This window comes from Sylvia atricapilla, chromosome 4 (genome assembly GCF_009819655.1).
Source record: "Sylvia atricapilla isolate bSylAtr1 chromosome 4, bSylAtr1.pri, whole genome shotgun sequence".
NCBI lineage: Eukaryota > Metazoa > Chordata > Aves > Passeriformes > Sylviidae > Sylvia > Sylvia atricapilla.
The window spans coordinates 5,182,792-5,208,551 of record NC_089143.1 but is presented as its reverse complement, the minus strand read 5'-3'; the positions used below and the strand labels follow the sequence as shown (position 1 = coordinate 5,208,551).

The 25,760-nt window shown below is 41.1% G+C and overlaps 1 protein-coding gene across 3 annotated transcripts in view; it reads left to right on the top strand.

The window, feature by feature from the left end:
* The window catches only part of CRACD (capping protein inhibiting regulator of actin dynamics), a 68,718-nt gene that overhangs the window by 16,966 nt on the left and 25,992 nt on the right, over positions 1-25,760 (top strand). For 2 of the 3 annotated variants that reach the window (XM_066316957.1, XM_066316956.1), the window contains exon 3: positions 14,582-14,747. The exons of the other annotated variant lie outside the window; for it this stretch is intronic. In XM_066316957.1, coding sequence (XP_066173054.1) covers positions 14,582-14,747 — 166 coding nt within the window. The remainder of the gene's footprint in view (positions 1-14,581; positions 14,748-25,760) is intronic. 3 annotated transcript variants of the gene reach the window in all.

Sequence of the window (25,760 nt, the reverse complement as noted above, 5' to 3'; positions counted from 1 at the left end):
CTGCTGTGCTGTAAGCACTGTGTTTCCACCATGGCTGAAAGGGGTGATGTCTTTCAGAGAGTTTGTTGCTTGTGGGCTCTGAGGACTTTTCTAGGGGAAGTTTTGTGGCAGACAGTTTAAGTAAACATTTGCTATTACAAGAAAACAACAGAGAATGCTGGATCTTCTGATCCTTCCTGGGACCTTGCACGCATTTTAACAGCCATTCTTTCTTCCCTCTTTCTTGGTCCCAGCTAATTTCGAGTCCTTTGGCTCAGGGGCTTTTGGCCTCCTTGACAGTGATGTGCAGTGCATGTGGTGTCCATGCAGCAGTGGGCTGCCTTGAGTGCTGCCAGGCTGAAACACTGGCAAGGCTTGCAGCTGAATATCACTTGCATGGATGTACCAAGCTACCTTGAGGAGGAGCAAATACAGGTAGATAGCCTGTAGTTTCAGCTTCTATCCAGTGTCCCTTTGCACTTTGTTCTGAATGTTTTATTTATATAAAACTGGTGAAAACACTTCCCTCTGCTTTTAGAAGGACTCAGTAAAAATATTACAGTACTTCTAGAAGCCATTCAGGTAGCTGTTTATTGCAAAGTAGTGGAGAGTCTATAGCCAGGTGAGGGTGGGTCTCTTCTCCCAGTGGCAGGACAAGAGGATGGTCTTAAGCTGCTTTAGGGTGGTTTAAGCTGCACATTAGGAAGAAGTTCTTCACAGAAGGGTTGATTGGGCATTGGAATGGGCTGTTCAGGGAGGTGGTGAGTCTCTGTTCCTGGAGGTGTTAAGGAAAAGACTGGATGTGGCACTCAGTGCCATGGTCTAGGTCATAGGTTGGACTTGATGATCTCAAAGGTCCTCTCCAACCTAAATGGTTCTGTGATTCTGCAAAATCTCACTGCTCTCTTATTTTCTCCTGTTGGATTAAGTGGCTCTCCAGTTACTATCTGGATTGCCTTACCATTAGTGAAGATTTAGGATACAATGTGGGTGATGCCTTTACAGGAATCTGTTTACCAAACCCAAGTACAGATGTTTTAATATTTTTTTTTTTTAGTCTTTGATGTTGGACTGTGATTTCCAAAGTGGCACCTTAAAAGTAAGTAGCAGCTGCCCTCCTGTTAGTGAATATTTATATACCAATATATGTGGTTATATATATTGAGGCATATATATGTATAATGCCAGGTATGCATTCTTCCAGAAGCTTTTTTTCCAAATTCATCAATGATCCACTGTATGCAAGTAGATGATAAGTTTTATGTGCATGTAAGTGACTGCACTCATTTTAATTCAGCATTTGTTTGAGCATCAATAAACCAGTGATTTCTCAGGTGAGGCAGCAGATCAGTTACCATTAGCTAATTTTCAGTTTACTGTCTGAAACCCTTAAACTCAAGCTGTTTGTGCAAGTTCATCAGCCAGAGAGCAGATATATGTAGTATTAACTATAACTAAAGCAGAACAGATTGCATTTGTTCTGCAAACACACTATGAACAATCCATATCCTGTGATAAAGGTCATTTCTCTACCATCAGATAGAGACATATCTGATCAATCAAGCCCAACAAAAAACCCAGAATATTTGGAGAGTGTCCTACTTTTTTCTGATGTGGTGTGTTTGTTAATTTAAGGGTTTGTCTTCAAACAATCTACAGTGCAAGAGCAGGAAAAAGAAAAGGAGGGAATCTGGTTTTTTCTTGTAATTGAGACATATCCTCTAGTGGAAAAATCCTGGAGATGATATTCGGCATTGGCATTACAATCTATCCCTGCCCCACAACTGGTATTTTTCTTTCTACCATATAATAGATAGACTTAGTCTGAAAAAGTCAAAAAGAGGGGTGCAAGGGGTGGGAGAAGCCTAAGCTTAACTTGTGCACTGTGTAAAGTTACCCTCCTATTGTTGACAGTGCTGTCATTTCCTATATCTAAATTAGATATATCTATATCTAAATTAAATGCTTCTTTCCTCTGACTGTCCTGGGTGGGTGTTACTGCACATATGGCTTTTGGGCTTTAGCTCTACCCTTTAAAAGAATGATAAATACTAGCACAGTCATTCAGAGCTGGAAATGCAATAGAAAACTTGGTGTGAGGATCTGGGGATCTAATAGAGGGCCAACACAGAGCACTGGAATGAATGTTCTCTTCACCCAGGACTTTTAGATATAAGTGTTACTCTTCCCCTTCTCTAAGCCCACAGAACAGAGCAACAGCTATGGTTATTTCCATACACATGTTTGACAAGTCTTTCAGAAACTTTCATATGAGCAAGGTTTCAAAATGTAGAACCTGGATTTACTTTGAAATGCTTTGCATTATCTCAGTGTCAAAATATGTCACAGAGAGAGATGTGAGCATCTCGTGAGGACAGCTGGTCACATAAGGGAAACAGATTACATTTAAAAACTTTCATCTTGTTTATTACATTCGTACTGTTAGAATTCTTTTCAAACTTGCATGTGCTACTGTAACCCCAGGTAATGCTTTACAGAGATGGAAAAACACTGACTCAGCTACTGAGCGCTTGTAGTCTAGTAAGTTAAGGATAGATACAAAGGGTTAAAACTCAGTAAGTGTTCAGCTCTCTCCTCTGGCCCCAGCCCTTTCCCAAATCTGCTCTCTGATATTTCTTACAGTGAGTGCTCTTGGGCCTTGAGTTTTATGAGTAGAGCAGAGGTATCAGTTGGAAGGGGTTTATGCAGGGTGTAAGAAGTGCAGGATGTCAGAAGAAGTTAAGGGAGTGAGACAAAAGCAGTTTGGTCAACATGGGCTTCTCCTGACTCTCACTGTGAACTTCCCTCAACTGGACAGTCAGGGCACCCAGTCCTGTACCAAGCTGCTTGCAGGGATCCAAAATCTGCTTCAGCAGCTGGGACACAAGTATTCAGAGCTGCTGAAATGGACCCCAGCTTCCATCCACACCAGACTGGCACTAGTCAGATCCAGGAGAGGATTTCTCTTTCTTGATCTTGCCATTGGACTGGAGCAGCTGGAAGGTATCTGAACTGCCAAAAGACACCGTGTACAAGTAACATTTTCTGGAATGATGTTGCATCCTGAGACATAGCACTTGGCTGGCCCCTGGGGCTGTCAGAGCTGCTGCAGCCCCTCAGATCATGACAGACACAACCTGCACTCCCAGTGTCTTTCCAAACTGCACACTTGAATAATTTTCACTCAAGTGCCCATCTTGATGTCATATCCTGCTATCTACAATGCATTAAATTCCCTTGGCTATAGTTATGTTTAACCATCCTCACTAGCACATGGGACCTTGTGATTTGCCTGGCCACCTGAGTCCCCTCCATTCTTTGTTCTGGCACGTAGTAGATGGTAAATAAATTCCAAAGTGGGTAAGTGATGTTTCAGAAAAAGCACTGTCTCCCTTCTCAGTGGAGTTTAATCCTGTTCACCTTGTGTGGCCAAATTTGATGTATTTCAGCAGTATAATGATGATAATGCTTTGTATTCTCAGCACAGTGAGACAATGTGTGATTAGTGTGATCAGTCACATCCTGGACTGGCAAATCCTTGCCTGGAACCAAAATGGCATGAAAATAGGAAATAGTTTTTCTCTTTGCTCTCACTAGCTAAAGGCAAGGTGTTTTAAAAGGAAATATCTGATTGTCTTAGTTCAGGAATAGAGAGAGTGGTGCTTTTGTGCAAAGGCCATTTTGGATTTGAATTATTTTAGATGTTTTTTAACTGTTTAGTTTTATAAATGCTTGAGGGTCATATCTTTATGGCTGTTTCTCTTCTCCTCTTTAATTTTGCTTCTTCATGAGTAAATAATTTTACTCTAGACTCATAAAATAGAACAGAGGGGGAGATTTCATTTAACATCACGGTAGTATGATGGATTTTTTTTTCCATTTTGATATTACAGAATTTGTAAGGAGCCCTTTCTTGATATTTCTATTTGGAGGAGAAATCTTACTTGGCTGACAGTTAAAATAACACTGCTTCTACTTATTAATATTACATATTAATATACTAAGTGTTAGCCAAATGACCGTGATGGCAAAATGCATCTGAGTGTTCTATGAAATGAACATTGTAAGTTTTGCAAGTATCAGAAGAAAACTGTTCACGACTTTTTATCTCTTATATAATTATAGGTAGGTCTAAAAGGTAAAATTTCATCAGATTTATATGTTTTCCAGTCAGCAAACACTTCAAGTGATGTCTCGCTCCTCTAGTTTTAATTCTGGAAAGCAAAAGCAAACCAATCACCTCAATCTTATTATTCTGTATATTTTGGTACATTAATGACAAAGGATTGAGTCAATTATAAGCTCCTTTTCTAAAGCAGATCTAGTGTTCAAGAAGGTTGCCAGAACTTCAGCCTGAAGATTTACAGTCCTCTTCCTATCACAAAAATGTCTTACTTGCATCTTTTGTCTGTGCTTGGCATGGATGGTGAGGACAACCCAGGCTGAGGGCTCTGCTGTAGATGTGGGAAAGCAGCTGCATGTTCCTGGTCCTGTCTTTAATCTGCTCTTTCTGTTCTTTCTGTGTAGAAGTCATTTGAGGTTTGCCTTTGTGCCTCAGCCTGTTGCCTGCTCAGTAAGTGGTGATGGGTAAGGAGCAGCCAGGTTAGATGTGTGCAACGCTAGTATAATTAGTGATTAATAGTGATGATCAGTTTTTATCTCCATGGTCTGTTTACCTGCTCAAAATCTAGTTTCTGAATTTGATGGCATCCTAGTCAATATTAAGACACCCATTTCACGCTTCAGCTGATAGCGGTCTGTGTTACAAAAACTGGCAATTTCTGAAACAACTGGAAATAGCCAACTAACCCTGGTGCTCCAAAGGGTGATCCAGTGCAGACTGCACTACCAGAGTGTCAGCAGGAGAGGTGGAAGTGCAGCAGGTGTTGTTCTCTGTGCACTGCCAAGGTGAGGATGTGATGCTGGAGATGCAAGAGGAGCAGGAGAAGTTGCTGACTATCCTCTCCTGCTGACATGCCCAGAGGGCAAATCTTGTCCCTGAACAACACAGAAAACATCTCAGTGTCGTGTCTGCTCTTCCTGAGGAGGATGAAAATCTGAGCCTTGTGTGCAGTGAAAGTTGCTCAGACAACGAAAATCCAGACATTTGTTAAATAGGCAATATTACAGACTGAAGACAGATGCCCCAAATCTTAATCTGGCCATAATTTGTGTCAGTATCAGAAGATTTGTCTGTCAGAAGGGGAAAGTGAGCCTGGCAGGGTGGTTAGGAAAGGGAAGTGTGCAGCAGGAAGGCACAGGGGAGCAGTGAGGAGCCAAAGGTGTCCCTCTGCCACAGCTTTGCCCAGTTCCAGGAGCAGAGATGGCTCCATGTGAGAGCACTGAGCAGGTTCTTCAGCCCCTGTGCTGCTGACTGAAGTTATTTCCTGTGATATTTTGGGAATATGCCAGTCTGGGGAATGAGTGCCATGATTCCTTCTGTCTAACTTGCCCAACAGATTAAGGAAGTTGAGGTTTGGCTTCCTCCAGAAGTTAAAAACCTTCAAACACTTAACAAAACAGTACTGTTTCTAGCTCCATGCTTCTCTTCACTGTGGTTTCCACCACGCAAACATTGACTTTGGCCTTTGCTTTTTACCAAAGCTTGCTGCAGAACTTGTCATTGCTGTGGTTTATGCAGCTCTTTTCTTAAGATATAGTTTATTTTCTTTATTTTGCTATGAAGGTGTAAACCACAACAGCATGATCTAATTCTGTGAAACCATAGATCAGCACAAGTTGATTTAGTTCTTTTAGACACATTCAGCCTGAGGTCAGATTTAGCTTGGTTTTCAGGGGGGATCTTGTGATTCATTGCAAAAATTAGAGATGATCCTGACATTTTTGTTCCTTAAGTCCAGGGAGGAGAGTTGGATTTACTGCCTTCTGTTCAGCTTTACCCTTAAAAAATTAGTGAAGAACTTATTAAATTAATATACCCAGGGGAGCAGTGAATAATTTGCTTAGAATAAGACCCCTTTTATTCCTGCTTTTTCTATATCACTTTATAATTCAGAACTTTGAAAGAAAACACATAGGCATAAATAATTGCTGGGGTTTCCCCTTCTCCTAATCTATGTTGGAACTTTTTAAAATGTATTTTTACTTCATCATGGAGCTGCCCTAACTCAAAAGGTAAATTGTTAGTTTCAAGAAAACCCACTAATGTCTCTTATGACTGGGGAGTAGGTAAATTCATAAAATGAAAATTTGACTCTCCATTTAATCTGACCTATTTAAAATATTTTGGCAATTCATCTGAATTGCAAATTTAAAATTCATATATGTTTGTCATTGTAAAATATGTTACACCAAACTGTGCAAAAATGGAAAAAAAAGCACTCAGAGTATCTATGTCTGTACTGGTCTCAGTTTGTGTTAGGCATCAAAAGCAGAAATCATGCATCTGGTTTTACACCAGGACATGAAATTTTTATCCAATAATACTGCCTTTATGTGACACTGAAGAGAGAATTTGTTTTGTGTCATAATGACTCAGTAATGTATTAGTTTGTTGTTTCCCTTTAAAAAAAAAAAGGAAAAAATTCCAAATCCCAAACCAAAATATGTTGGATGTCCCTGCTTTCTTACAGACTTGATTTATTAGCCCCTAGTGATTTATTAGTCAGTGGGCTCTTGCTTGGGCAGTAACCCCTGCCCCACCCCCTGGAGCCCTTTCCAAAGGAGGACATCTAACTTTTGCAGCAGAGCTGGCTTATAGTTATCCTGTGATCAGCTGGAATGGTCACTTCTGTCTTCTCACCCACTCCTAGCTGATCTGGGACATCTCAGCAACAGAGGAATGAGTTTGTACATAATACTTCAGCTCATTTCTATCCCAATTATTCCAGTCTTCCAGCCATCCAGACTTTCTGGTGTAGCACTCTGAGTGTCCTTTGAGGTCAGGATACCTTTTGGCTTTTTCTTTTTGATAGAACTCAGCAGCATGCTAGTAGCACTTCTGCCTTATCACTGAAGAGGTCTGGTCTATGAGTTTCATGCTCTCTTCATGAAAATTAACATTTTCTATGGTAAGACAGTAGTGTCTGTGATGGTGAAATGCTCCTCCTCTCATCAGTGGAAAACTGGAGGTGGTATGGATCTAATGTGGTGGTATGGATCTAATGTGTTGACCGGTGCAATACAGGATTTATTTACAGCTGGAGGGACGTGAAAAAACGTTCACGTAACACAATCCCTTGCAAGAATGATTTTAGAAATTGTGATTTGAGTGTAGGATCCTGGTCTATCAGCAGCCTGTGGCAGCCTTGAGGAGGCATAAATGACCTCTGGCAGCTGGGGAGGGGCAGTGGGAGCTGTTTGTCCAGTGCACGTGGTGCTCCTTGGACTTTGGACTGCTCTGACATGGGGCCTCAGGGAAGTAGGTTTGCCTTAGGGAGGTTTATCTTTTCACGTGCAGCATGGCCAGGACTCCTATCAATCAGGATTTTTCCCATGTAGAGAAGTTAACCTGCTGAGGGAATTCCATGTTTTACCTTTTTTTTCCTCTGAGAAGGAAATAATGATCCAACATCTCTTTATTGATTGACAGCAAGTGTTTAAAGCAGCTCTGGAAACCTCAGATAAAATCCAGCACATCAAAAGGATCTCCCATCATTAATAACTAGAGTTAATAAGCCTTGCACTAGTAAAACAAAGCTTTTTTCCTTCTGGTACAGAACATTTTGTTGGTGAATCAGATGCTATTGCAGTCTCTTCCTTTCTGAAAGCCTCACATGCATCACTGTGCCCAGAGCTATACTAAGCAAGTTTTATCTCATCAGGTATGTTCTACAATGCAGCCCAGCATCTAGGTAGCATCTGCTGCATTTACTGAACCCTTTCTCAAATGTTCTGAGAGGTGTGAACTCCACTACCCATTCTTACTGCCCCCAGGACTTGGATTCCAACTTTTTTTTACACCTTCGGGTACTCACTGTGTAGCCTGTAACAGGGGCTTTCCCCTGTAAGATTTGATCCTTAAGTTTATACTAGTTTTCTCATACTGTCTTTCCTGCTGAGAGTCTCTGCTCTCTCCAGCCTACTTCACACATTCCCAAAGTGAGCTACCTGCTCCAAGTCTGGTTGTGCTTTTTGGAGGACAGTGCCCTCTCTGTCCCAATGGTGCTGCCCAAGGATGGCAGTGGGATGCATTAAGAAGGCAGAATGTCAGTGTTAAAGCAAAGGGTTGGATGAATGATGCTCTCTGACCTCTAGGACCACTCACTATAATGCTTGATGAAAATAGAAGGCACAGAAATACAAAGACTGGCTGGGAAGACTTTGATTAAAAGGCAAGCAAAAGAGGAGAACAGGAGCTCAGAAATGAAAGGAGACTTTTGCCATAGTAAATAAGACTGAAGAAGTAAATATTCACTTAGCTCTAGTTCTTCTTAATGTCATCCAAACATTTAAAAAAATTATTTACCCCTCCTCTTCATTCATATTTCTTTTTTGCTTGTAAAGACCACTGTGCCAAACCTCGTGCAGCGGAGGTTAAGTCCCTTTACCTTCAAGAAAGTATTTCCTTGTTGGATCAAGAGAAGCATTGAAATAGCTGTTTCTTTGCTCTGCATGAAGCACATTATATGGTCCTTGAACATTAATAGGCTCCATTATGTTGATTAGTATGTGTCTCCTAACAGCTGACTGTCTCAGTCACGTGAGGTTTCTGTGGAAAATACTGTCTTTGGGAGGAAGGAAAATCAAAAAATGGGCTGGGTTTTGTAGAAATGTTTTTGCTTCTTGCAGATGGCAAGGGAAAATAGATGTTTCTGGAAAGTAAGATTCGTTCTTGCTGTGTTATGGATACTTTAGGTAGTATTACTAGTTTATATCAGGTAATCCAAGAATACCCCATCCTCTCTGGGACAAGGTTTGCAAGAAATAGTATCTCTTGTCAGATCACCTGATACTCTTGGAAAAAAAACAGGCAAGTAATGGCCCACTGTTTTTCCTTTGCTTTGCCAAGGTGTTTCATTAGACCATTGTGGCTACACCAATTTGATGCCTTCAATGCCTCTCAATCTTGTTTTCATTTATTGTTTCAAAGGTATTGATGTTATGTCAGGTGATATTATCTCTGTCAGCATGGGACTATTGCATACTGTCAGCTTTATGACTGTTATGTGCTATCACTAAATGTCTCACAGAGGTGAACCCATTTCTGAGAAGTTACATAATTGAATCTGAGCATCAGCCTTTTTTTTTTTTTTTTTTTTTTTAATGTCAATCTTTATTCCCTGTGTGTTTTCTTAAATGTTTCTTTGGCATTTTTGTTTGTTCTCTTAAATGGTTCTTTGGTGTTTGTGCCTGCTTTGTACATCTAGACTGTGTCCACCTATCAACCCCAGCTAACTATGGAAGAGAGGGCAATGGATTGAGGGCAGGTCATGAAAGCAGAAAATGTCCAGAAATCAGTTTTCCCTGTGAAATCAGATGAGCTATCACAGGTACAGAAGCTCACACCTATTTAAAACTTGGCAATATGGTTAAGCAGAGCAAAGCCTGCTCTCTTCCTCCTTGATTCCAAACAATTTATTTCCCTTTTCTGGAGGAGTGGAGACAGCTCTCCAGAGAGAACTGAAAATTTATCAGCAAAAACGAGCATCTCTGCTATCTCACAGAAATGGATGCAGTGAGATGTGGAGTGGGTGGGAAAGCTGGAAGCATGTGCCAATCCTAGTTTGCCCAGAGAAGCTCTAAGCTGTTGGAACTGGGAGAAAGGTAACTTTTTTGTGAGGACCAGAAAAGCAAAGAAGCTTTTTCAGATGCCTGGCCAGCCCAGGGCTCAACAGGGCAGTGCTTTATTGTAGTGAATACATCCAGAGTTATTTTAAGAAGAGCATGAGGTTTTTTTTTTTTTTTTTAACAGTGATACTGGCAATGTGTACCATAGCAGCTTTCCTCTGCTGCAGAGATGCAATGAGAAATGTCAGTCAGCTTATCCTCTTAACAATATCTTTGAGTCCCCTTTTCCACCTTGGCTGCTGTATTGTGCTTGCAGCCCAGTAAGCCACTTGTCCTCTCTCTGCCACACAGTTCTTAATGCTACATCCATATGGATTTCCATTCCCTAAATTCATTATAGAAATATCTATTCAATTAAATAATCCATATTCTCAATAATCTAGTTTATTACACCACATTTTATAGCCATGAAATTCACTAACAAAGACCTCATAATTTTGGAGACAGCTTCTGTGCTATATTTATTCTATGGAAAGTGTCATAGACAGGTACTGGACTTCATATAACGAGCAAAAAAATTCTGAGAAATTTTTGCAAATCCCATTTCAAAACTAGGGCTTGAAAAATCTTGGTCATAGTAACTTAAAATTCAAATTGACACTATGAATCCTGTCTCTATTTATGTTTTCTCCCAACAATCAATTTTCTAGCCACCAGCTGATTCCTGTGCTCGGTCAGCTCTGCTCAGAGATGACCTGCCCTCCAGGTTTCCTCACCCATACTGTTGTGAGTGCCCCCAGCACTGCAGCAAATAGGAAAAGCTGCAAGGAATCAACACCCTGTTAAATATTTAGATGCCTCTTCTATGATTATGTGAATCTTTCTGTTTCTCGTGATAAGTTCGCTTTGCTTGAAAACTGTTCTTGAGATATTTCCAGGGGCAATGACATCTCCTTTATCTCAATCCAGTGGCATAACCTCACCCCTGCCTGTTGTCTGGGATACACTGCTCACTTCCTTTCCAATAATTTAAATCTCTTCCCTCTATAATCATGGTAGTTAGGTCTTTTATTGACCTGTGCTTGTGGTGAGGATTCTGTGCTGTTTTTGAAAGGTGTCACAGCCTGGGAATCCCAATGGAATTGAGCAATTTAAGTCTAAGCTATTTTATGGGGAATTTTCAGCTGGCATGTCGATAAGACTTTGCCAGCTGATGTCCAAAGGCTGCTCCTGATTTCCTGGCAATAAAGGCCATTGCACTTGCCTTCATCTTTCTTGGAGAGCAAGAGAGACTGTGAGAGGAGAAGCTGCTCCCCTCTCCCGTGGGGAGTGGAGGCACCATGTGCTGCCTGTGTGATGCCATTGCTCTCTGCTTTAACTGACTCCGTGCTACATGCACTGCATGTCTCTGTGCACCCAACAAATTATATGACAGGTTACAGATTATTCTAATCTGCTCTGCTACTCTTCTGGTAGCTGAGAAGGGAGCCTCTACCATATGTGCTGTGTTATCCTAGCTAGTGTATCCAGCCTTGTTTATCTGTTGCCTTCACACCTTATGTTATTCTGTGATTCAAAACTGGTTTGCTGTTAACTGTTTACTGTGATTTGAACACGATAAATTTGTTAAACAGGCAGGAAAAAAAGGTTTAATCGCTTATTTCCCCCGGTCTCCTGGGGCTGGATCTGTAGGATTCCATTAAAGTGATTAAGGAGAGAAGCAAATGGCATATTTGCTCCTGGCTCTCCCAGCAACTGTCCTTGTGGCAAGTTGACACCATTGAGCTTCCCAACTTTCCTCCTTTCCTATCCCATTCTTTTCTCTCAGCAGTAGAGATGGACAGAAGGGATGAGCTGTGTTTGAGAATGACAGAGTCAAAAGGCTTTGGTGCAGAGAATTGTCTGCTGCATTGCTGTTTGGAATACTTTTTGTACTTGTTTTACTGTTACAGGAAACATTTCATCCTGCAATATCATCCCACATCTTCCTCCATAAGATCTTGTGAAAAACTTACATTAACAGACTTTGTCTTAGTGGTCAGGCATTCCCTCCTTAGAAAGCTGGCAGGATGGAGAACAGCACGAGCAGCCCGTGCAGGGCAGGATGTTCTTTGGCTTTGGTATGAGTCACAAAGCCTGATTTAAAGAATTCATGCTTAGTAATGTGATGACAGCTGTGATGATGGGTGTGCAGCAAGGAAACAGCTAAGGGACATGTTAAATCACATGGGGAAAAGCAGATCTTGGCTGCAGACAAGTGTGTTGGTTTTCACCCATTTCGATGAAATGAAAGCTGTGTTGACCTGTTACATTTGTTAACACTAGACTCATGGTTGGTGAATCAGTACTGTAGATTTAGAGTCAGTGAGGCAATTCACAGTTATATCTGAAGATCTCGAAAAGAGGAGGGGACAAGAGTAATGTGGATGAATGACACGGTGAGAACCTTTTTTCAAAAATGCTGTAGTGGAGTTGATTTATGCAGTAAATGACGTTAACCAGCAAAATTGGCATCATGCAGCTTTCTCTTTCGAAGAAAACTGAGGAAACAAGCAAGGTGAGAACTCTGAACAAATAGTTCTTCTACCCAGTCTTGTGTCTGGTACTGATGCTTTCTGTCCTGTATGCTCTACCATTTGATTTTTGGTGTTTTGCAGTCAGTTTCTGAAGCACATAAAGAGTCAGAGCAGCTATGGCCAAAGGCAATAATTTCTCTCTTTCTCTGCATGATTGCCTACTTGTCTTTCAGGATTTTCATATAGGAATATATTCTATTATATATAAATACATTCTACATATATCTAAAGTCAGAATTGAGCAGCAAGCAGTGGGTCTGGTTGGAGATGTGAGTTGATCTGCTTATGGAAAGCAGAGCTGTGAGACAGGTGATCTTCCACATCCCATTTTCTTCTACACTGTTAAAACAGTTGTTGGTTTTGTCATCTGCTTATTGTGAGTCAGTGATTCTGGACTGGAAATTTCTGGTGCTAGGCCTGAATTTGATGTTCATAATTCAGCTTTTTATTTTTATGCTGCTGCTCAGATGTCCTGATGTTTTAATGAAGTTGCACAAATGCTGCATATCCTGACTGTCCAGGAAGAAGAATTACATTTGTGTGGACTTCTTATGGATCTGTAAAGGAAGGGCAGAATTACTATCTCTTGTGTCTTTCATTTTGTAGTTCCAATGTAGATTTCTTGCGTCATCCATAATCAGATAAAGACAGATGAACTGTGTTTAAGTTCGATGCCACACTGGGTTCAACTCAGACTTTCTTGGCACTGTGCTAGTTTGGAAACTACTTACCACTGGAAGTAGCCAGGTCAAAACATGCTTAGGCACATTTTCTCCCTCTGAAAACCCCACAGCTATTCCTCCAGTGACTACAAAGGTGTGTTACCCTGCTTAGATATAGCAGAGTGTAAAACCCAAGGTAGAACTAAAGAATACTATTGCACTACAGAAGATATTCTGGGTTTCCTGGTCAAAAGGTCCTGTAGGGCTTGGATGTACTTTGCCACCAACCTTTCTGCTGAGCCCCAGCCCACAGGAAGAGTAGAGCATGCTGAGGCTGTGTGCACACAGCCTGCAAGAAAAGCACATATAAGAATGTAATTAGCCCATGAAAATATTTGTCACCAGTACAGCATGATGCTTCTCAAACTAGATTATGATAGGAGGCTGAATGTTGGGGTTTTAAATAAAACCAAGATAAAAACCCAACTAGCTTGTTTTAAGTGGATTTAATGCAAAGTTAAGGTAAAGCCTAAGAGGAATAAAGTGCTTTAACAGTTATTATGTTTTATGTATTCTTTGGTTCATCCCAGCCCTGAGAAATTAACCTGTTCTTGACAGTGGTTAGCAAGAAAGTCATGGTACTTCTTTTTCATAGATGAGGGGATAGTTTGAAGCTGCCTTTATTTTTGCAGTCATTGGTGGAAGAAAAAAGGTTACTCTTTCCCTGGTTAAGGTTTTTATTTCTTGTTCCTGTCTTCGTGTATGTTTTGTGGTTTTGCTGTGCATTTTGGTGTAGCTTTGAAAATTTCAGTGTCTCAAGGAAGAAATGCTTGGTCGAATTCTATCCTCAGTTACTTGGGGAGAAAAAACCAGAAATGTATTGCCTTGACTGATATAAAGCTGGATGTTTATTGAAGGAACCCAGCACAAACCAACAGAAATTTATCCTGTTCTCTTCGTTCGTTGGCTCAAATTGTTCAAATTGACTTGTTCAGCTATGAGGCCACATAAAACACATCTCTTTGTTTTCAATTGCCTTCAGTTCAAGGCAGAGGACCCAGCCCCTTCCAAAGTGGGGTGACCAAAGCAGTGTTTGTCTTTTGGTAAAATGATCAAAAACTGGCATAAAACCCAAAAACACTAAAGCAGCGTTACGCTCTGTCTTTGCAAAACCATCCTTTCTGTCGATCCAAATGTTAGGATCCTTAAAGCCAGGAGCAGGGAGAGGTGTGTGAGCGCTGCTGCCTTTGCTCTGTCAGTGTGACGCGTTCCCCAGCAAGTTACAGCCCGGTGTTTCCAGGGCGAGGGCCGGGCTGCTCGGGGCTGCTCGGGGCTGTTCCAGGCTGCTCTGGGCTGCTGTTCCAGGCTGTTCCAGGCTGTTTCGGGCCGATCCGGGCCGCCTCGGGCTGCTCTGGGCCGCTCTGGGCTGCTCAGGGTTGTTTCTCCGGGCTGCCGCTCTGGGCTGCTCCGGGCTGTCCCGGGCTGCTCCGGGCTGTTCCGAGCTGCTCCAGGTTGCTCTGGGCTGCTGTTCCAGGCTGTTCCGAGCCGTCCCGGGCTGCTCTGGGCTGCTCCGGGCTGTCCCGGGCCGATCCGGGCCGCTCTGAGCTGCCGCCCCGCTCTTTGACCCCGCGGCCGCCTCCTCAGCCCCGCGCCGTTCTCTCCTCTCATCTGCAGACAAGAAAAAGGCAGGCAAATTCCAGCCTTTCAAGAAGCTCTTCGGCAAGAGGAAGAAAAGAGAGCCGGCGTCGGAGCGTGAGGAGCCCAAACTGAAGCCCAGCCACTCCTTCGGCAACATCTGCAACGGGAGCTCCTCGGATGAGGAGCCGCACAGCGCGCTGAGGTGAGTGCCCCCGTTCTCCGGCACACACCGCGCCTCTCCTTCCCCTGCTCCTCACGGGACTCCTGTAAATCCTCCCTGTGCCCAGTGCTAGCGGTTTGTTGTTTTTGCACAACATTGCTTGTTGTGCGGCGTGTGCATCCCTCCTTCCTCCCAACGCGACACCTGCTGCTTCAGACCTCGGCGTGTCACCGCTTAAGGGGCGCCTTCTGCGCAGAAGGAATCCCAGGGGGAGGCAGAAATTGATTTGAAGCCAGCTCTGTGATTTAACCTGAGCAGGGGTATTAATGGCATCCCTGTTTTTCAAACTGGGAAAAGAGAAACTTGAGCTGGCCGCTTTAGATGCTTTATTGCATACGTTTCCCTGCAGTCTTTGGGCTCAGACAGGGACGATGCTTTTTCATTCTATCCCAAATAATATTTGCATTGTAATTGGGGTCAACAAACAGGCTGCTTTTATTTTGAACCAATTTGAGTGTAGAGGAGAAGAAGGAAAAAAGGGGAGAGAGGCAGCTGAAAATCAGATCATATTCCAATGACAACAGAGGATGAGAGAAGGACAGTGTGAGAATTTTCTTTGGAGATGGTGGGAGTAAGAAACTGTACTGAGTAAAGAAGCCAGCAGTCTCTAAATAGGAACAGGAACAGGACAAAAACCCCAAAGCATACCAAACAAACTCAAACAAGGGAACAAAACCCAAACAAAAACCCCTTACCCCCAACAGCATCAAAGCCCCAGTATCAGATGTACAAACTACTAGAGTCAGTAATACTTACATCACTTTCCAAGTGTGTCTCAGAGAGTTTAGCTGACTCCTGATCAAAGCCTACTGTTTTGGAAGAAAAGGAACTGTTTGCACTGGGGAGTGTATCTGAAAGTGTAACAAAAAAACTCCGAAAGGGTAAAAAAATTCCAAATTTCTTTGCTCAAGCATGAAATGTGCATCAGAACTGTCACCCTGAACAGTATTTCTAATGGTGCCTATGAAAATATGATTTAAAAGTTTCTTTATTTGGGGGATTCTTTAGCCTCTGGGGTTTTATTCCATTCTGTGCAATTCCTTGAGTATTAGGTTTCCTTTTGGTTTTTGGGGTGTAGTACTGTACACCTCTTTTGCTGGTCCCAGCTTTTTCAGAACATCAGTACTGAGCATAGCCACACTGTAGCTGGAGGTGTGACTGACCTGAGTGCCCGATGCCAAGCCATTGTAGGAGGTTTTTGTGCCTTTTTCCTCACAAGCAAACTAAACACCATCATCTCGCTATCAGAGATTTCCCATTTGGCATAACCTAAAGCGCAGTGCTGCACCCAGAAACAAACAGTGATATGGGAACTTGTCCTGTTCCTCAGCAGTGACATGAAGGTGTGGCAGACCTTGTTTGAGACTGTTAAATATTTGCATTTTTAAACCTATTAATTTTTCTGATTAACAAAAGCGTTAGAAGTTAGCATCTGGTGGAAAAATCAAACTGTACAATTTAAATCAGCAGGGATTAGTAAATGTGAAAGGTCCCGTGTCCCATCTCGGGTGGAACATTTATTTCTATGAGTCCTGAGAAGTTTTAGCCTGCTAGAAAGATTCAATCAAAGCTCTGTTTTCCCTGTCAGGCTTCATGGTGCAAATGTGGGACAGATTTGATGATAATTTTCAGTTTGCAGGTAGTTTTTCCATGTTACTCATTTTACAAGGAGCATAAATGTTCAGTCCAGTGCATTTGATTGCTTTGGGAGCTTAGTTTTTCCACTCTGGTCTGTTTTCAACATGTCTTTCATCCATTACAGCTCTTAGCCTTTACTGTAATTTCAAACATTTATGGATTGAATGCAGAGATAGGCTGTCTAACTAAAATAATACACACAGTTGTTTACAAGTTGTCTAACAGTAAATGCACTGCCATATTTCCCACCATTCATACAGAAATAGACTAAACACAAATAACTAGTGGTATATTTACATAAGCAAAATCCTGAGAAGTTTTCTAAACCCATTTGCTTCAAGTTCTTTAAGAATGTACAACCACCATATATTAAAAAAAGCTTAATAATAAAAGTTCCAGTTTTACAATAAAAGCTCAGGGATTTTCTCATTCCTTTAATAAGCTATATTTCTTGCTCTGCCTGCAACATACATTAATTTGTTATCTACAGCTGTGTCCTGTGGACATTTAGCTTTTTTTTAGGGGGCAGAGGAGATGGTTGTTTTGAAAATACATTAAGGGAGGAATCTGCTTCAGGAAAGTAGAGACAAACAAATGAATGAGTATAGGCTAAAGAAGACATCTGTATTGCTTCCAAGACCTAAGCTAGTATTTCACTGAGTGCTGTATTGGCTTACAAGCCTGCTCACAGCTAACACCTGAATCTCTAATGGGGACTGTGTTGACTGGGTGATGCAGATGTCCCCGGAGCAACTTAGGTCATCTACATGTGGTGTAGATTAACTAGCTGAGTTGGAAGCAGCCTGAGAGATCTGCCTGTCCATCCTCTCTTACATCCTGGATTCATCAGATGCAAATGACTTGCTTGGTATCCTGATGTATGCACACTTCAGCTTCTTTATTCATCTATGTTGTTTTGCAATACCCAGGTGGGAGGTTTCCTGCTGCAGTTTGTCTTGCTCTGCCTTGTGACGGGCTGGAATTCCTTTTTCTCATTTCTATATTGCCCTTCTTGAGTTTGCAAAGTTAAAACTGTATTCATTAACTTTCTGTCCTAACCATAAAGGCTGGGAGATAGAAGTACTGACTACAAGAAAGCTCCACAAGTTTATGGAGCTTTACTGAAGTCTCCAGAAGCTTCTGTTCTGAGGTTATGATTTGGCACATTAAAAGATTTTATATTTGTCCTTTTTGTCACAGTTGACAAATACTCAACTTCTGAGCAAGCGTTGTGAGGATAGACCTGAAAAGGTACCTGCACAGTGCCTTACTAAAGTTTGTCATTCTGGCTTGATGTGCAGAGGGAGTGGGGAATTAAATTTCTCTTATTGGGGGTACAGTAGAATACTTTCCCTTAGGCTGAATGCAGTATTTCAAAGGACCTGGAACTAGACCTGTCAGGTGTTTAGGACTCTTGTGTGACAACACTGACCTTCCAGGAAAAAGTCTCTGAGCAAACTTCAGGGTCTTGACAATGCCTCCCACAAAGTGGGACCCCTTTACTTGCAGCATTGGGCAGTTCTGTGTGAAGCAATCTAGATCAACAGTAAAAAGTGATCTGTCACCCACCTGGAGTTTCAAAGAGCTCCCAGGAAACTTCCTCTCTGCCACATCCAGTTTTCATACACTGGATATCTTTTTCCTGCATATTAACTATATTTCTGCAATTGGCTTTTGTCACTCCTCATTTCCTTTCTAACTTCCTCATTTTGAGTTCCTTCTTGACTCCAGTTGCAAGTGCCTTGTTGCTGTGGTATTTGGTGTCCACCTTTTCCTGAAGACTTCATCTTATCAGAGCTCTGATTTAAGCAAGTATCTCTTCAAGCCCAAGCAAAGCAAAGCCCCATAGGGACACTGTAAGAAATTTTGTTTTAGTGAAAAAACAAGTTTGGATTTTCCTTGCTTGAAAAGGAAAGCTGACATGAATACACGTGGAAAAAGTTTCTTATTTTTGGGTTATAAGGTGTGTTGAGGACAGAAAAAGGTTATGGCTGCAGTTTTCCATTTGCATGGATTTTTTAAAATAAATTTTATTACAGGTTTTGGTGAAATTAGAGCTGCTTCTCCCTTTTTGTAATTTATATTGCAGCCGAGTGGCACAGAAATAGGAGCCACAACCACCCTATGAATGGTCATTTCTGATGTGTACTCAGCTGCACGTGGCCAGAGCAGAGGAGTAGGGAAAGAGTTCCTCAAGTGGTTCCTGGTGTCTTGAGAAAGCATAAGGATAACATCATACTCAGTATTTCTGCTGACCTTAGTTGACACCTCAACTCTTGACTTCCTCCCTTCTGTCATGAGCTTGCTGAAGTCTTTGTGCTCCAGAAGCTTTCTTGTCAGGTGGGGGATCTTGGAGTTTTTACTACTTGCTCCAATTTTATCACCTAATAGAAATTTGCAGTAAATGCCATTAGCTAGCCTTTTCCCAGCTGCTACTTGGATGCTAAGACACCTGTAGCTGGTATAGGATCCTGAGAGCCTTTCAGTAGAGCATGTTTTTGTAAGTCCTGAAATTTTACATCAGGTGCTGCTCTGTTTCTCCTTTTTAACTTGTCTTTTGTCCTCAGCCCTGACAATGACCAGCTTAATTTTCACCTTAGTAATCCCAGAAACCATTTTCACTCTGGTCTTCTCTTCTATCACAGAGGTTGTCTTGCTGTATTCTCCCTGGAAGGTTAGGCTGTCTTACTGCCCACTCATCCTCTATCTTGCCTCCCTTTTGGATGTTTTTGTTGCACTCCCCCTCCTAATCATATACTTCATTTCCTTCTAGATTCTGCATGACAACTGCAATTTTCAGCAGCTGCTGAGGTCTAGGGCTGGACTCTGAACAAAACAGATTTGTCACCTGTAATGTACTGTCTTATTTCATCTTCTTTTCATTCCTTATCAGCTAAATGCAGTTTCTATATAACACTTATTCCTGCCAAGGCTAACGTAGACTTCCTTTTCTTTTCTTCCATTTTTTTCTTCCTTTTCACTTCCTTTTCTGTACATTTTGTCATATTTCAGGGCAAATTTTGCATAAACATATGCAGCTATTTGACAAAATAGTGCACATTGCAATGGATTATCAGGTCAAATGTGAAAGCTGGACCATTTAGAGCCCTGTTCCTTCTACTAGTCTGCATGTTTTTATGCTAACTGGTGAATTATTCACATCCTTAAGCTGCATGAGGATTCACTTGCACAATTACTGTAAACCATGGTTTACAGTAATTGCTTTTCTTGCTTTGCTTTTCTTTGCACATGTTGAGACTTTCTGAGATGAGACAACTTAGTGAATAATTACATAAAATTCATGTGTTGAGAACTATGTAGTCCCACCTGATTACATTCTTGTCAGACAGCAGCAAAGCAAGGCCACTCCCTCAGGGAAGGCAAGCAGGATACCCAAATGGATCCCACTGCAGGAGGGGTCCATGATCATGCTGCAGGTCCATAGCTGAGAAGGCAGGGCCAAGGGCAAGCCAGGAAAAGGGTCTGCAGAGTGAGGTCTGGATCAAAGGTCTTCATGGGCAGGCAGAGTTTTGTCTGAGCTGGAGACCAACACTTCTCCAGCATGGCTCAGGCAGGGACCAAAGCCTCAGGTGTGATCTTAAATAAACTCCTGGACCCGTGAGTGCAGGTGAAAGCTGCAGATAAGGCTCATTAGGGACATTAGAGCTTGTTAGTGCACTCAGAGCCTTGATACTTCCCATGGTTAATTTTTATGCCCCTAATTAAAATAATTGTAGTAATATTATTAGCATGATGCGTCAGCTACTTAAAGCTAGGCTTGATGTCTACTTCCAAGAAAAATAAAATTATGGTAAGTCCACAGGTTCCAGGTCCCTTGATGACAGCAGGCTGGAGCTTTGTGTTAAGACAATGCTGAGTGATATCTTTGAAAAGGACAGGGCTGCTCTGAGCATGGTACACAACTGATTGTTGGCATCAGTGGGGCTCAGATGGTCATAACAGTGGGGCTGTGCAGTTTTCCCAGGATTAGTGCCCAGAAACTCAATAATTCCTGAAGGTGATATGAATATATATTTAGAATGAATGCAGAAACTATCTCTAATTTTAGTTTTTTTAAAAAAAAATCCCTGTTGAAAAATCTCTCTTTTGTCAGTTTAGATTGTGAGGCCCATGTTTGTGGGTTTGTTAATGCAATGAAGTCATGTGCTCTCTGAGCACAGCTCTAACTCAGAATCATGTTGCAGCATGAACAATATTTCTCATCCAGGCCTGAGTTAGAACCAAAACTCTCCTTCCAGCTGATGAAAAAGGGGACACTAAAAATATAGCTCAGAATTACAATCCATTTTCTTCTATTACAGTATTAATGCATCTCTGGAATGACTAGAAAATGCAATTTAAGTTTTTCATCTCTAGCTGCCCTGGAGACATTCATGGGAGATGCAAAGTGTTGAATCAGATTTCTTTTTTAAAACAAACATCAAGTAGAGGCAACCTATCACTGCACTTGTCATTTCCCTCAGGCAATATTCTGGGAAGTGGTTCTCAGTTTCCTTTGAAGAGATTATATGAAGGGTCAATACCTGTCAAAACCAAATTCACTCTTGCTTTTCACGCTTTTAAATTTTTTATTGTTTAAAAATGCCTTTTGTGTTAAGAAGTTGACTTTGATCTTTAACGATTACAGAATTGGTTTCTAATGGAAGTCTAAAAGAGTGAAAGTCATGAGACTCTAGTTTTTTTGGAGTCAGTCTCTACAAACATAAAAGAACAGAACAACTCGTTCTTTCCCTTTATTTTCCAGTTTCTATTTCTAACTTTTTAATATCAGAGTGGGAGGAACATTTATGACACACCAAAGAGGCAACTGGTGGTGTGAGATTTCTGTACTTCAGTAATGCACCAGGATGGGATTATATAAGAGCTGAGGTCTCCTTTCTGGAAAACTTCCCCTTTATAAAGGTTCACACATTTCTCTTTAAGAGGAGAAATAGCTCTGGGGAAAAATGGGGTCTAAAACCATCATAGGCATCAGTGTCAATACAATAACATTTTATTCTGTGCAGAAGTGTCCCTGCACATGCTCTGATGTAGTTAAGGGTGCAGTCCCAAAGCACAAAATGTTGATTGGTATCTGACTTTCCAACAGCTCTCTAGACATGCAGCTAGCATGGAAACTTGTGTCAGGACTTGCTCAGCTGAACCAGGAATTTGTGTGGAGTTTTGAGTTTTGATGTTTTTAGGGCCTTTTTTTTTTTTTTTCTTGGTTCTTGGTTAATTCCAGTTTGCAGAATATTTCTCTGAATTGTTTCATGTGAACAATGACCACTAATAAGGCACAGAAGAGGTAACAGGAACACATGGAGAGGGGGATAAAGAGAGTGTGGTACCTTACCCAGTCCTGACTTGAGGTACCTAGAACTGATGGAAAACTGCATCCTAAATGGATCTGTAGCAGTGGATCGCTGAGAGAGTGTCCAAAGAGGGTCTCTTCTGCATTTCTTGGGAGAGGAATAAGACTTTTCCTGTAGACTCTGGGTGATCCCATTCTAGTGAGAGATTTGTTTCACATTTCTTAGTTTTTTAGCACACACACCCCTCAGCAAGAATGAGTAATGGATAAAGAGCAAATGGAATTTAACTTTGCTTTCAGTACGAAAAGAACTACTTTTGAAAATCTGTGTATTGCAGTTGAATCTGAAACGTGTTATTTGGGTTGCAACACATCTTCAGAGAGAACGTGTTTAAGGATTTGTTAAAAGTGCTTTGTATTTTGATACAGCACATCCATAATTCATGTAATTTAGTCAGGTTGCTGAAAGTGAGTCAGATGATGATTCAACTATTTTCAGCACAAACAGCCTCTGAAGTGTCATCACTGGAATTATCAACAGAGGTGCTCATAAACCGATGGCCCTCTTTTCCCACGTCTCTTGGAAGTGATATGGAAGTTTGAAACTGTAATATCTTCAGCCATGGCTATGACTGCAGCCCATATCTCTGTCATGCTGTGAATTTGTTCAACTCCTGATATTGACATGCCTTTTAATTGAAGGGAGAACAGTCTTTAAATGTGGATTGTGACGATTTTATTGTGTAAAAACTTATGAAAAAAATCTTCAGAGAAGGGTAGCAGCAAAGGAAACTCAGTTATTCATACTATATTATGACTTAAAAGAAATTCGGTCTTTCCAAAAGTAGAACATGAGCAAAGTGGGAAAAAAGCGGTGGAAAAAGGACCTTTGTGATATAATTTGTCAAATTCACAGCTGGGAAAATGTTAAAGGATTGTGGGCTCCAAGAGAGTAAAATAAGAGACCTTTCAGAAAGTACAAGTAGCTTGGAAATCACCTTAACTGCTATTTGAACTTGCCTGTAAAAGAAACTAGGTTACTACAATGTGTGAATATCTTTTTTCCCAATGTTCTTTAGCCTACATAGATATTTAAACAAAATTCTTGAACTATTTTTACCAGTTGTTGGACATGTGGCTAGCAGAATTGCTCATTCACCCACTTCTGAAATATTCAGCATATTTGCAAAGCATTTTGAAGGGATAGAGTAGAGAGCAGTCTGGCATTAATTCACTGTGGGGTTTCTTGTGACTTTTTCATGTATTCTGGCAATTTGGAGTATGTTTTATTATTGAGTCAACAAGAAAACAGAAATGGGAACAAAACCTTTCAGATATGCTTGCCCTCAGCTCTATGAAACAGAAATGTGTGGTGCCTTGTAAGGAGCAGGGAGAGAGAGAGAGAGAAGCTGGTGTCTGGGAGAATGTTGGAGATGCTGTAAATGCTTGGCATGGTCCTAACCTGTCAGTGGTACCATTGTGGGCACTTGTCAAAGACAGGGTTGGATTTTCAGTGGTGATGGAGATGCTGTAAATGCTTGGCATGGTCCTAACCTGTCAGTGGTACCATTGTGGGCACTTGTCAAAGACAGGGTTGGATTTTCAGTGGTGATGTACTTATGGTTGCAAGTCACATGGAGCTGCCTAGCAACTTTGTGTGACCTGGTGTCCTCAAAGGAAGCTTAAAATGAAATTTTGGCACGTTTGCAGGGGGGAGGAGAGATTAAATTCCTAAAAGTGTCCTCAGCTCTGCAGCAGGGTGGGAAGATTTTCACGGCCATGTCCCAGGCAGTCCACCAGAACTGACCTCAGCAGTTGCTCTTTTCTTCCATTTCAGAGATTCAGGTTTTATCAGGCAATTCCTACAGTTAAATTATTCCTGCTGTAGGTCAACTGCACTTTTGGGGTTTGAACTGCTGGCAAGTGCTCTTTAGTTTCAAAGCTGCAGGTTGGCTGCTCCCAACTTCAATAATAACAACTCATTAGTAAGGTCAAGAACAACTTCCAAACAAGTCACTGAATTCTTTGGTGCCTGAATTGCAACCCTTTGCCTACTAATTAGTTGTAACAAGCAACACAAATGTATATGAGGTGTCTGATTTTAATCCACTGGACAGCAAAAGGTGTGAATGATGTTGAATGTGCTGTGAGTGGCTGTGAGACAAAGCCACAAGTGTCTGAGCCACAGCGTAGCTGGAAAAATATTTGAGAAAGGATCCTCTCTGGAGAATAATATTACTTGGATTATGCATTCTCAGCAGATCTCTCAGCTCAAAGGTAAAGAGCAAACAACCAGTTCCCACTGGCCTTGCCTTCTGCACCTGCAGCAGGCTTGCACACTGAACAGTGAAAATGCAGGAGGGGTTTGGTTTGTCAAATTTTGTGTGTCCTTCCCACCTGGTTGAATGCAATGCTGGAGCTTTCTGTTCAAACAGATCTACACAATTATATGAGAAAAGCCAGCTTTCACTCAGTTTCGTGTCAAACCATTAATTTCCAGGCCTGCTAGGGGTTTGCCTCTGTGTAAGGGACCCTTCTCGAGCTGTAGTTCCCTGTGATTTCTGCCTGGCCAAGCAAAGTAGAGGTATTTCAATGCCATGAAATTTTCTGTGTGCAGACTGAGTCATGGTGATTCAGTATAGAAACCTTTTTAGAAGAGGGTTTAAAAATATAATTTTTTTGTTTCTCTAATTAAAGGTTTCTAAAAGCAGCTTTAAAGGTGTATTACCTTTAACAGCCAGAGGAAATTGAATTGTCGGTTTTATTTAAAAAAAATATATATATCTAACATAGAATATAGCATCAGTTAAATATTCTTCTTCTTCCATGGCTAAAAATGTTGTGGAATATTGACCAGCTCTTTGCCTGACTGTGTGCTGGTTTGTTTCAAATTATGGGTGTTGCTGAAATATTAATCTAAATGAAAAGTAGTTTTGCAGTTAGTCTGTGATTGCATGGAAGACGAAATCATTCAGAGAACTGTGTGTGTTCTCCCCCCAAAATTGGATTGATTATTTTGTGGCTCCAAAAGTGTTTTATATATAAAAGAGAGAGAGGGAGAGGGTTTGGGAGACTTTTTATCCTATTATTTTCAGGTTATCTCTAAGAAATTCTGCTACAAAAGTCCAGAATAGTCTATAATCTAATCAGTTTCAAAAGGGTTATGTAACCCTATATGATACTCTTCCTTGGTATGAAAAGTTTATTCTTTTTATTTCAAATACCTTTACTTCATCTCAAAAATGAGATGAAAATCAATAAATACATTCCCAACTTATTTTTTTCCAAAGCATGAATAGAAATATCTTGAACACTTCATGAGCAATTAGCACATTTTAAAGGGCAGAAAAGATCCCAAATATGTGAAAGCTAATTTTTCTTGTTCTTTTGCTTACGTCTCTCTCTGGAAGTATCATCTTCTTTGCTTTTACTGTAATATATATTTATAATGCTTTTATTGTATGTAGAAAATTATGTTGGATAGATCTGTATCAAAAGTATCTTTTTTTCCCTTCAGATTGTTTTCTGAAACTATAAATGGGTTCTGTAGGCTTGCCAACAGGTTATTAAAAGGAGAGATTTACAACCTCTAAATCTATGCTGGGCTATTTTAATTCTGGCTTTTATCATGATTGTAGATTATTGGCTTTTCACTTACCATGGAATATTCTAGGTGAGACAAAAAATGACTTTCAAACGGATGTATTTTTCCCTCAATGTGGCCCCAAAACAACAAACCACTTTTTTTTTTTTTTTTTTTTTTTTTTTTTTTTTTAATATATATATAATCAAATTTATTAGAACAGTTTCTGGTAAATGAAACCCCTTTTTGTTTCATGCCTTTGCCTGTGGACTTCAATCAGAGCCATATAACTGGTTCATTGGTGGCACACCCTCCTCCTTGGCACTGGTGTTCAGTTTAGCAGCAGCACACGGGCATTTCTCGCTTTCCCTGGCTAATCAGGGACACACAGCTGGGTGCAAAAAGCCTCTTGGCAGTCTGAGGTTTGGTGACAACTTTTTATTGTCGGTGTGATCATGCT